Source organism: Sturnira hondurensis, unplaced genomic scaffold (assembly GCF_014824575.4).
Source record: "Sturnira hondurensis isolate 20B ecotype Veracruz unplaced genomic scaffold, ASM1482457v3 Scaffold0004136, whole genome shotgun sequence".
Classification (NCBI taxonomy): Eukaryota; Metazoa; Chordata; class Mammalia; order Chiroptera; family Phyllostomidae; genus Sturnira; species Sturnira hondurensis.
In genome coordinates, this window is record NW_028076767.1 from 22,334,722 (window position 1) to 22,346,819 (window position 12,098).

The 12,098-nt window shown below is 57.4% G+C and overlaps 1 protein-coding gene across 3 annotated transcripts in view; it reads left to right on the forward strand.

The window, feature by feature from the left end:
- Window positions 1-8,326, forward strand: part of SRC (SRC proto-oncogene, non-receptor tyrosine kinase) — a 54,407-nt gene extending 46,081 nt beyond the window's left edge. For all 3 annotated transcript variants that reach the window (XM_037044026.1, XM_037044027.1, XM_037044028.1), the window contains 7 exons: window positions 147-296; window positions 1,784-1,939; window positions 3,420-3,599; window positions 4,541-4,617; window positions 5,358-5,511; window positions 5,635-5,766; window positions 6,057-8,326. In XM_037044026.1, coding sequence (XP_036899921.1) covers window positions 147-296; window positions 1,784-1,939; window positions 3,420-3,599; window positions 4,541-4,617; window positions 5,358-5,511; window positions 5,635-5,766; window positions 6,057-6,265 — 1,058 coding nt within the window. In that variant the 3' untranslated portion in view covers window positions 6,266-8,326. The remainder of the gene's footprint in view (window positions 1-146; window positions 297-1,783; window positions 1,940-3,419; window positions 3,600-4,540; window positions 4,618-5,357; window positions 5,512-5,634; window positions 5,767-6,056) is intronic.
- Window positions 8,327-12,098: the final 3,772 nt, after the last annotated feature.

Genomic DNA, 12,098 nt, shown 5'->3' on the forward strand with positions numbered 1-12,098 from the left:
TGGCTGCTCCAGAGCTGGGTGCTGAGAGATAGGTCGGACCACACCTGGCACTGCCTGTGTCCGACAGAACTGTGCTTAGTGCTGTGGCCTGTGGGGGCGACTGACCGACCTGGTGCTCACGGCTCCTCTCTGGCCCTTCCCTGCAGGTGCCTACTGCCTCTCAGTGTCCGACTTCGACAACATCAAGGGCCTCAATGTGAAGCACTACAAGATCCGCAAGCTGGACAGTGGCGGCTTCTACATCACCTCGCGCACCCAGTTCAACAGTCTGCAGCAGCTCGTAGCCTACTACTGCAGTGCGTGTGCCCCGGCCTCCAGGGGGTGGGCGGCTGGGCGGGGGGAGCTGGCTGCCTGGCCTGGGGCTAGGCCCGACGGCACTGGCAGGGGTTATCTTGGCCTTGACCCCAAGGATGGGGCTTTGGGACCAAAGAGGGCTGGGGCTTCAGCTATGCTGAGGATGCATGGCTCCTGCCCTCCCCCCCATTTCTTTTCCCTGCCCCTTCTTCCTTTCCCCTTCTTCCCCCTTCCCTCTCTCCTCCCTCCTTCCCGGTCTTTTCCTTCTTTCCTCCCTGTGCTCTCTTCCTTGTTTCCCCTCAGCTCTCCCCCCACTACCCCTCCTCCTTTCTCTCCTCCTCTGCAGCTGGCTGGTGAGGAGGGGGCTGCCTGGAGGAGTGAGCAGGGAAGGGAGGGGCACAGGCTGGTGTCATTTGTCTCTGCAGTCCTAGTTCCGGTCTGAACTGGTTACTGGGAGTGGAGGAGGGGGCGTTCCAGATTGCCGCAGAGAGAGAGAGGGAGAGAGAGGGAGAGAGAGGGTTGGTGATGCTCACCCTCGCAGCCCCTGTGTGCTACAGCGTGGCTGTTCGTCTGCGTGCTGAGGGCTGCCCGGGTGGACTGAAGGGTCTAGGGCCGTGCGAACCCACGTGGCGGGTCTCTGTGGGTGCCTGTGTGGTTGTGGTGTGTAGCTCTGGCCTCTGAGTGCAGGTGTGGCCTATTCTGAGAGTGTGCTGCTTCCCACCCCACACGTCCTCTGTCAACCAGGCCTCCAGACTCCCTCTAGGATCTGCCACTTTTCCGTCCCCTCGGCCACCACTGCCATTCATTCTGAACTGTTTCCCCGGATCAGAACCCTCCAGGGGATGTCTTGGAATCTCAGGATAAGGACCCCAGTATGGTCTCTGAGGCCTTGGGTAGTCTAAACCTGAGGCCGCTTTCCCCCCATTCACTTCCCTGTAGCCCCACAGTCTCCTTCCAGCTCCTCCCACCCAGCAGCTGTTCCTCCCTAAGGGCCTTTACGCAGGCATGAGGCCCTGTGCCTTTTGGTTGGCGTGCTGCTCCCTTGTTAGCCACTCACCCTCCTGTAGATTCAAGCCCAGTACCGCTTCCTCTGGGAAGGCTTCCAGGACTCCATCCAGCCCACCCGCTGTTGCATGCACAGCCCTCCTCTGTCACACATGTGGTTTTGGGAGTTGATTATGGGAAGTTGGGCTCCCCCGCGAACCGTAATCTCCCAGAGGCCAAGGTTCCACTGGACTTGTCCCCACTGGGTCCTGGGCACCCACCCAACTGGCTACCCCTTAAAGTCTGACGAATGAATAGGTGAGTGAGTTGATGAGCAGATGCACGAGGCAGCGTGAGCCTGTATGAGGTGAGGGGCATGCACACAGGTGTAGGTGCTTGGCCCCAGGGGCATCCTGTGTGTCCCCGAAGCCTGTGTGTGTGCAACGTGTAGGTCTGTGCACACGCACCCCAGGCCCGAACCCCACTTTCCTGTCTCCATCTTCAGAGCATGCCGACGGCCTGTGCCACCGACTCACCACTGTGTGCCCCACATCCAAGCCACAGACTCAGGGCCTGGCCAAGGACGCCTGGGAGATCCCCCGGGAGTCACTGCGGCTAGAGGTGAAGCTGGGCCAGGGCTGCTTCGGAGAGGTGTGGATGGGTAAGTCCCTGCTCCTAGCCCTCAGAGCAGAACCAGGCAGGTGTTCATCCCATCTGGCAGCTCCAGGCCCCCTTCACCCTCCTCCCCTTTTCTTCCCAGAGCCTCCTGTGCCTCTGTTAAACAGTGGGCCCTCTTTTAGATCCGGAGGTCCCCCAGGGGTGGCTGGCACAGATGGGGTGTAGCCCTCTCACACCTCTGCAGAAAAGATGGGCATCGCATCTCCCCAGTGACCTGCCGAGTGGTCCATCCCAGCTCACTCTGAGCCTTGGTCTTCCCAACTGTAAAATGGGGGATGGGGTCATAGGACCCACCGTGGGTCCGTGCAAGAACAGTGGCCCAGCGTACTCCAGCACACTAGCTCATAGCCCTGGGGAGAGAAGCCTCATTCCATGGAGGGCAGGCCTGGCAAGGGCAGGCCTGGCATGTTCTGGGCCTATTAACAACTCCTGTCTCACCCCGGAGAAACGGCAGGACCCTTCTGGAAAACAAGCACCGTGCTGCTCTGACAAAACTCAGGGCCCCATCCACTGGTCTCTGCTGACACAGGAATCATGGGGGGGGGAGGGGCGAAGGCAGGCGTGCCAGTGGTAAGCCTGTGGCTCCAGGGGAGGGATCACAGTGTCCTGTCTTCGAGGTGTTCATCTGAGCTGTGTTAGTCCCTTGGCACTGCTGTCTCCACTTTTCTCCATCAGGAAGAGACGATGGAGGAGAGCAGGGAGGGTTCCTGGGTGGAAGGCCCTGCAGGGAAAAAAGGCCTGAAGGCTGGAGTTCGGGCCACCTGGGGGAAAGAGGCATTGGCATTGAGCCGGGCAGAGGGGAGAGGGATGAGAAGCCAGCTCCTAGGCACACAGGCAACACGAGGCTGTGAGCACAGCCCACAGAAGTCCACACACCAGCTGTCTGTAGCTGCAAGACTCCCAGGCAGCTTGGGGGTGTAGTCGTCATTGGGGGAGGTGTTTCTTCCCTGATGCTCCAGGTAGCCTTGGGAAGTGCCAGGTGCGCATCCCCAGATGGGCTGTGCTTGGAGGGCTTGAGCCCCAACCCTCAGGTGGAGGTCCAGAGCCTGGGAGGAATGGGCCCCAGGCCACTCACCAGAGAAGCCTCAGCCCCGGTCCATTCATTTGCGGAGGCACCTTCTTTGGGCTGCTGGGAAGGAACGTGATCACCCAGGAAAGGGCAGTTGGGTTGGAGCGTTGGTCTCCCACCCCAGGCAAACGTGCTGCTTTTTGAGACATTCCTAAGAGTCGTAGTCCTGATGGCAGGCTACTCTTTCCTGAGCAGGTGCCAGAGATTCCTTTAATCCTCGTGGTAGTTCCGGGAGCAGCGTCCTGTCCTTAGGCCCATTGTACAGACAGGAACTCTGAGGCTCAGAATGGCCAGGGAGGCCAGAGCTAAAAGTGGTCCCCGGGCAGGTCCTGGGTCCCTGTGGGATGGGAATGGGAGACCACCACTGAGGCAGCCTTTGCCCCTCCCCACACAGGGACCTGGAATGGCACCACCAGAGTGGCCATCAAAACCCTGAAGCCAGGCACCATGTCTCCAGAGGCCTTCCTGCAGGAGGCCCAGGTCATGAAGAAACTGAGGCATGAGAAGCTGGTGCAGCTGTACGCGGTGGTGTCCGAGGAGCCCATCTACATCGTCACAGAGTACATGAGCAAGGGTGAGCCTGGTCGCCGGCACCGGGATGTGGGCCACCCCTGGCTGGGCTGCCTCCGAGTTGGGGTGCACACCCCAGAGCGGATGGGGAGTGCTTTCCTGCCCCCAGGCCTGGAGTGAGCCTCTTTAAAGGTGGAACAGACTAGAGCCAACTTCTCATGTTGACGGAAATTTAAAACAAAGGTTGTCTTTCTCGTTTCATTTTATTTGTAATGATTTCCCACAATGCATCTTGTCTCCCCTAGTTTGCTGGCTTTCTAAAGGGCCCCGTTTGCCATTGGGGGGCAGAAAGAGAACTCCCTCCAATCATATGAGCTGAGCCGCATCACGTCTCTAGCTTGACCTTTACTTAATTTTACAATTAATGAGTTACTTTTTAAAATTCCACTTTTTGGAAGTATAACTTATATATAATGAAACACACATACTTTAAGTGCCCAGGGCAGTGAGTTTGAACAGCTGGATTCTCTGCATATTCCTTACCACCATTGGGACGGAGGAGGTCTCCATCGCTCCGGACAGGTCCCTACTCCCCTTTGCAGGCGATGCCTTCCAGCCCCGAACTCAGGAAACCCCTGACATGCTTTCTGTCATCCCAGATTTGTGTATTCCAGAACTTCATTTATACAGTCTTTTACATCCAAAGTTCTTCCTTGTTGTATGTGATCAGTACTCTGTTCCTTTTTTATTGCTGAGTAGTATTCCATCGATGGAGGGGCCATAGTTTCTGTTCACCTGGAGGTGAACATTCCATGGGTTCTCATTCTGCTTGCCTTTGAGTGATGAATGTCGAGTGAGACATTTTTCACAGATAGGTTCACATAAACTCTGCAGTGCCAGTTACAGTGAGGCCAGCCCCGCCCCCCTGTTGGACGGGACCTGGGAATTGCTGCTTCCTGGCTCAGGGAGACCGGTGGGTACTGGAGCTGCTTTCTCTCTGCCCAGGGAGTTTGCTGGACTTTCTCAAGGGGGAGACAGGCAAGTACCTGCGGCTGCCTCAACTGGTGGACATGGCTGCTCAGGTGAGTCAGCCCCTCTTACACCCTTGGCTTTGAGCACTGAGACCCACGTGGCTCAGCCACTTCTGGCCTCTTGAGTGCCCCCTCCTGGGAGCTTGCGTTGGTGCCTTCACGCTCACTGATCTTGCCTCATGTATCACTGGGACCACTTACCGTGCTACAAGTGGTGGTTCTGGGTGGAGGAAAGAGCCCTTAGTGGGGCAGCAGGATTCTTGAACTTGCTGTGGGTCTTCAGGCCTCGGTTTTCTTCTCTGTGAAGGTCATTTATTCACTCAACAAACACATACTAGTACGTTTTTGCCCAACAACCTTTTTTTTCCCCCACTTAATCCTTATTACCATCAGGGGAGGTAGGGATGGCTATTATTCCATTTGGCAGATGAGAAAACTGAGGCTCAGCATGGGCATTTGGGATAGCAGTCATGACCTGGCATACATCTGTGTCTCTGGGGCATCTGAGGCTTCTTTTACGTTGTCACTCCACTTCTCTGGCTGCATCTCCTCTCGTGCCTCCCCTTTTCTCTTTGCCCTTTGTCCTGTGTTCCCTCCTGCTGAGGGCTAGTCCTTCCTTTTTGTGCCAATTCCATTGATTGTAACCTGACGCCATTGCCTGAAGAACTGGGAAAGGCAGGGTATTGGGTTGGCTCTCTAATCGTGGGGATGAACCCCACCCTGGGCACGTGCCCCTGACTTGGGAAGGGTGTGGGGTGGCCCTGAGGCAGGCTCCTGGGTGTTGCCTGCAGATCGCTTCAGGCATGGCGTACGTGGAGCGGATGAACTATGTCCACCGAGACCTGCGTGCTGCCAACATCCTGGTGGGAGAGAACCTGGTGTGCAAAGTGGCGGACTTCGGCCTGGCTCGGCTCATTGAGGACAACGAGTACACAGCCCGGCAAGGTGCGTAGGCTCTGGGTGGGCACTGCCACCCTCGGGAGGTCCTGCCCCTTCTCTGAGCCTCAGTTTCCTTATCTGTCAAGTGGGGATGGGAAAGGCACCTACTGACCTTTCTTGCTTCTGCAGGTGCCAAATTCCCCATCAAGTGGACGGCTCCAGAAGCTGCCCTCTATGGCCGGTTCACCATCAAGTCAGACGTGTGGTCCTTTGGGATCCTGCTGACGGAGCTCACAACAAAGGGGCGGGTGCCCTACCCTGGTAAGAGGCTTCACCACAGCCCATCTTTGGTCTCTGAACCCCTCTGCCCTGGTGACCTTAGACAAGCCAGGCTGCCTCCCGGGCCTCGGTCGCCCCATCTGTGTAACAAAGAAGTTGAACATCTGATCCTAGGCTCTCTCTGGTCAGGGCTTCCAGCCTTGGGAAGGGGCATACCCACCATTACTCCAGCCCTGCCCGGGTGGGAAGCCCTCTCTGTTGTCCCCACCAGCTTCCCCCTGCCCTGCTTCCCTCTCCAGAGCCGGCCTTCTCACCCCTCCCTCTGCCCACAGGGATGGTAAACCGTGAGGTGCTGGACCAGGTGGAGCGGGGCTACCGGATGCCCTGCCCCCCCGAGTGTCCCGAGTCCCTGCACGACCTCATGTGCCAGTGCTGGCGGAAGGAGCCAGAGGAGCGGCCCACCTTCGAATACCTACAGGCCTTCCTGGAGGACTATTTCACGTCCACTGAGCCCCAGTACCAGCCTGGAGAGAACCTATAGGGAGCAGGCTGCAGGGCCAGACTGGCTTCTTGGCTTGGATCTGGGGCTGGGTGGCCCCCAGGCCTCACCTGGGGCACTGCTTCCCTCTGCCTGTCTGCTGTTGATCCTCTCCATGGGGCTGAGTCGCCAGCGGTGAGGCCTCTCCTTCTTCTGTGGCATGGAAGGGCTCGGGGCCAGGGGCAGCCCCGAGGACGGGGTCCAAGCCCGGCACAGCAACCGTGTCCTGGCTCCTGCTCCAGCCACAGGCCTCCTCCTTGGACCCCTCCCGGAGCTCTGTGCGTTGTGGCAGGAGGACCCGGGAAGAAGGGCTGGAGCTGAGGGCTCCCTTTTCCCAGCCTCCACCTACTCTGCGCATTGGCTCCTTCCCACTTCTGTGCCACCCTGGTCTGTCTCCGGAGCTGGCCGAAGAGCCTTTCCAAAGAAAAGCGATAGGCCCTTGGCCACCAGCCTGCCCGATACCCTGCCCCTTGCTGTCCATTTCTGAATCACCTGTTGGTGGAGGCCGCTGGGTCCAGACCCCTCTGCTGTGGCTCCCAGGCAGGGCAGGCGGAGGCCTAGACTGATGCAATAGTGGGTGGGCTGGACACCTCCTCAAACCCTGCCCTTCTTAGGTCCAGGGGACCCTTGAGGATAATCAACTTCATGACCCCTATTACTCGTGGGGAAACTGAGTCTGAAGAAAGGTTGTGACTTTTCCAATGCCACAGAGAAGTTCAGGGTTGAGGTGGGATCAGAACCCGGTGCTCCCTCTGTCTTCCTCAGGAACCAACAAAATTGTCCCCCGCGGCATCATGGACAGACTGTGGCTGCCCGAGGGACAAGGCGCCAGAGGATAGGTTAGAGATGGCAGAGAATCCTGCTGCTATTTCCCATTCAATGGGGCTGTTTGGAGGGGAGAGAGTGGAGGTAGAGGTGGGGCTGAGCTAGGAACGAGGGGTGAAGGTGCAGGTGTAGGGAAGCAAACTTTAGTCAGAATGTGGGTGGATTTTGGCCTCCAGGTCCAGCCAGCTGTGAAAGGGGTGAGCCCCCAGGCTCTGGAGGCAATCAAGCAGAAATAGATCTAAGTAGTTGGGAAGCTCTGGCCCTGGCCAAAAGAGGGAACTCCAGGTCGTCCGCCCAGTTTGTCCTGTGTCATTTCAATGCCTGGCCCCTGCTCTCCTCCCCAGATGTCACCCCCTGACCCATGAACAGGGAAAGGAGTGTGTAGGCTGGGGTGAGCGGAGATGAAGGTGTCCACTGCCACACACCAGGACTGGCTGTGTAACCTTGGATGGACTTTACCACTTCTCCTGGCTGCAGCGTCTGCCTCCATAGGTGGCCATGGCCTCTGCACTTGGTCCACTCCTGTCCAGACCCTGTGGCCTAGCCTCACACAGTGAGCACAGCTGGGGCACAGGAGACCATGTTTGGGCCCTAGCTCTGCTGTTCAGGACGTGTGGTGGCTTTTCCCTGGGCCCCCGTGTGCTCCCCTTAAAGGGGGGTGGCTGACAGTTGGTGGTCAGCTGACCAAGGGTCTCTGTGTGTGTGTGCACGTGTGTGTCCCCCCATGTGTGTCCATATTTAACATGTAAAAATGCCCCTTACTCCGCCCCCCCCACACCGAACACTTTCCTCGAAGCGCCCCCCCCTCCCCCACAGCAATAACATTCCCAGTGCCAGGGATTCTTGAGCCGGCCAGGCCCTGCCCGCGGGGAAGGAGGCCAAGCGGTGCCTGCCCATGGAATTTCAACTTCCCTTTCATACTTGTCTGTGACCCCGGTCTCCTCCTGTCTGTCCCGGTGACGTCCAGGCTCATGGGCAATGGCGAGCTCTCAAATCCCCTTCCAACTGCCCAAGGCCCTTTGTAGAAGGTGTCCTGATACTGTCCTTTTTTAAAAACAAACAAACAAACAAATAGTGTTTTGTAGATTTCAGATCACTATGCAGAGGTTGGGGGGCCCCAGCTCTGGGCAGGGCCTAGGGGTCCCACATTCCATGGCCCAGGCTTCGGGGGGAGGGGGGAGAGCCAGAATTGGTTGTAAATACTTTGCATATTGTCTGATTAAACACAAACAGACCTCAGAGTTTAGCCAGTGGTTTATTGAGCAGCTATTGTGTGCTGGAGAGGGAAGGGGGTCAGAGGGGACGGTGCTCGGGCGGGCAGCACTGGGGTCTGGAGGGCTTCAGGCTTGGGTGTGACGTGACCGGAGTGGAGACAGCTCCATGGGAATGTGCCTGTGTGTGCACACCTGGGCCTGCATTTGGGGAGTGAGCGAATTTGGCAGAAGCCTTGCTTGTGTCTGAGGTGCACCAGGTGAAACCCAGGACTCCCCAAGCATAAGCAGTTCAGAACCCATGCCCTGGGTGGATGGTGACAGTCAACGGTCTGGGGGAGGGGTGGGATGGGGCCGTGAAGAGAGGTGGCTGTGTGCGGGCTGGGTGGGAGGTGGGGCAGGACCAACCCAAGTCCTGGGCACTCCAGAGAGAAACCCAGGACTCTTCCTCTCCCTCCTTCTCTCCCACCACCAGTGGGCACAACCTGGAAAGGTCGTTGCGACAGTCCTTATGAAGAGATCAGGTCCTTCATTTTACATCAGATCACACACCTATCTGTGAGTCACCTCTGGCCATATCACACTTTAATTAAAAATGAATTTCAAAATCAGGATATTATTCTGTTCAGTAGCATCTTCACAAGCCTGAGACCCCATGGGTGCGCTTGTGACTTGGGACCATGAACAACGGCTTCCAAGGAACATGCCTGGGAATTTGGGGCAGGGTCTCCCGTTTGGTCATGGGGGTGGGGTATGTCCTAGGATGTGTGTGCCTTTGTGTTCACATGGGTGTGGAGTGGGGCCTGTTTGTCCCTGGGTCTGCATGTCTCCACACACACATGTCCAGGTAGTGTGCCAGCCTGTGGACTTCTGGGGTGTGTGTGTACCTGGGTATTAACGAGTATAACATGAGCGTGCATGAATTTGTGTGTGTTGTATGGGCACAAACCCAGATCCATCCAGCCTGCCCCTGCGGGCTCCTGGGCTGTGGCCTCCAGCCTGTGTCCATGTGCATGGGTTCAGAGTGCACACGGCAAGCAGGAGGTTCCTGGCAGGGCCCCTCTCAGGCAGGCCGTTGATGCAGCCTGGCCCTGGCCGGGGCAAAGTACTCAGCAGCGCCTCTGCAGTGGTCAGAATGCGCCTGCGCAGCACCGGTGGCCCCGGTAGGCCTGTGTGCCGGAGTCACCCCCAGGAAAGGCCCCACACCCTCATTCTCTCTGCTGGCTCCCTGTGTCTCTCTGTGACTGTGTGCCTTTCTCGACCCCTGTCTCTCTTTCTTTGTTTCTCTTTTCCTCTCCAGCTCTCTCTTGCCCTCTTTTCATCTGCGTGGCCCAAGATCTCTGTCTTGACAATTCTTTGTGTTTCTTTCTATTCTCTGCCTTAACCTCCCTTTCCCCCAACTTCCTGGTTTTCCTCTGTGTGTCTCCGCGTGCTTCTGATTTGCTGTCTTTGTTTCTGTAATATACGTCTCTGTTTCTCACTGTTGGTTTCTTTTTCTCTGCCTCGCTGCCATCTCCTCTATTGTCTCTCCCTCTCTCTTTCAGATTTTCTTCCTTATCAATATCTTGATGCCTCTGACTCTCCCCCAGGCACTTAGTCCTCCAAAAACCTTTGCCCAGGCTGTTTCCACTACTGGGAATGCTCCTGTCCTCTCTGCGACCTGGCAAACTCCTATCCATCCTTCAAAACCCATCTCAGTGGCCACGACTGGCTTTGGGAGGTTTCCCTGACCTGCTGGAACTTGCAGGGTGGCCACGGTGGTTCATGCACTTCGCCATCTAGAATGAGAACCTGAAGGGACGGGGCAATTCTTGGTGATGCGCCTACATCTGGCCCACAGGGGAGCTCCTCCCTCCATCTCTCCTGCCTCTTGTCTCAGGCTCCTCTGGTCTTGACTCCCTCACTCTGGGCCTCTGTTCAGTTTGCTTTTGCGCAGCTCTGAGAGAGAGAGAGAGAGATGTCCACTCTGCTGGGAGCGCCGTCTCACCGCACCCCTCCCTGCTCCTCCTCTCGCAGCCCTGCCCAGTTTCCAGCTCATGTCAGAGGACTGGAGACCTGGGACCCCACGTCCCCTCCTCATCTCTTCCTGATCTCAGTGGTTTTCTCTTCTGCATGCAGTGTTTTTTCTGTTTGGGAAAGTAAGATGTTTACCCCAAGGGGGAGAATATTCCTTGCAGCAGAGTAGGAAAGATACAGAAAAGCCCAAAAAGAGATCATATTTTGCCCTCCCTACCCCATCCCTCCCATCTAGACACACGGGGCAGGTTTCTGGGTGTGTGCCTGTTCCTGTCACCTGGCCCTGTCACCTGGCCCTGTCACCTGTTCTCTGCACATCTGCCTCTGCCTCCTTGTCTGTCTCCGAATGTGTCTCTGCCTCTTTTGCCTCTCGCTCCAGGCTGCTGGCCCCTCCTTCCTTCCTTGATTTTATTTATCTATTTGTTTTTTTTATATTTAGGGGGGGAGAGAGGGAGAAAGAGAGGGAGAGAGACATCAACAGGAGGGAGAGACATGGATTGGTTGCCGCTCATACCCACTGCGACCGGGGACCGAACCTGCTACCCAGGCACGAGCCCTGACTGGGAATTGAACCAGCGACCCTTCGCTTTGCGGTACTGTGCCCGACCAAGGGAGCCACACCAGTCAGGGCGGGCCTGTTTACTCTTTCATACGTTCCTGTGCTGCCCTTGTGTTGGAGAGTGACTGGGGCCCCGTCAGGCCTGCCGTGGGTCCATGCGGATGTGTGAGTTCACGTTTGCTTGTGTCTGGGTCTGGCTGTCGTTCCCGGCCTCTTCCCTACCTCCCTCTCTCCCTCGACTCATCGAACTCCCTCGCACTGTTGCACTTCTGGTGTGTGCAGTGTGTGCAGCACATGTTATGTGTATTTGTGACTAGCGTGTGGCACGTGCCCTGTGTGCCCTGGGCCGTGGGTCCTGCACGGGCAGGTCCCCGCTCCCCCGACTTCCAGGCTGCACCCCCCGCTGCCATCTGTCTCCCTTCATCCTCTGCTCCTTTCTCGTAAAACTCTGCCCCAGACCTTGTGCTGGAGACACATTTGAGTGCATGTGTGTGTGTGTACACACACAGTCACACACACGGCCACACACACGATATGTCGTCTGCATTTTCTTTTGTCTCTGTCTTCTTCACTGTTCTTCTCTTGGGGGCTCCAAAGCACTTCGGTTTACACAGAGAAAACCAGGGGCAGACAAACACGGAGACAGAGGGGGAACAGCCAGGGGAAGGGGCACCTGTCCTCCTTCCTGCTCTCCGTCTCCCCAGCCTCCCCCACCTCCCGCGGTCTTCCCACCCAGTGCCCAGATCTGTGCTGCCCTCGGACTGTGACCCTGGGAACTGTGGGTCTGTGTCCCCTGCCAGGCTCTGCCTGTGCTTTCATGTGGGTCTGCCTTTGCCTGGCCCCCTCGCTGTTCCCCTTTGTGGGGTCTCATTAAATGTCCATCTCTTTCTTTGACTGCCCGTCCCCGGGGGAGAGTGAGTGTGTGCCCACGTGTCTGTGTGTCTGTGGCTGTGTCCCAGTGCTAGCGGGTCTGTCCTTCTGCCCTTCCCACGCCCGCTTCCCTGCAGCTTCGTTCAATATCCTCCCCCTCTCCCTTCTGGCCTTTCCTGCCGCCCTCTTGGTGCGTTGCACTGGCGAGAACACGTGTCTGCCCAGAGCCTCTCACCTGCCCCCTTCCCCCTTCCCCAGGGCTCCTGGAATTGGCCTTGGCCTCTGGGGTGACTTTCTGCTCACTCCTCATCTTGGTCCCTCTCACTCCCTCCAGCCTCGGTCTCAAGGCCTCCCT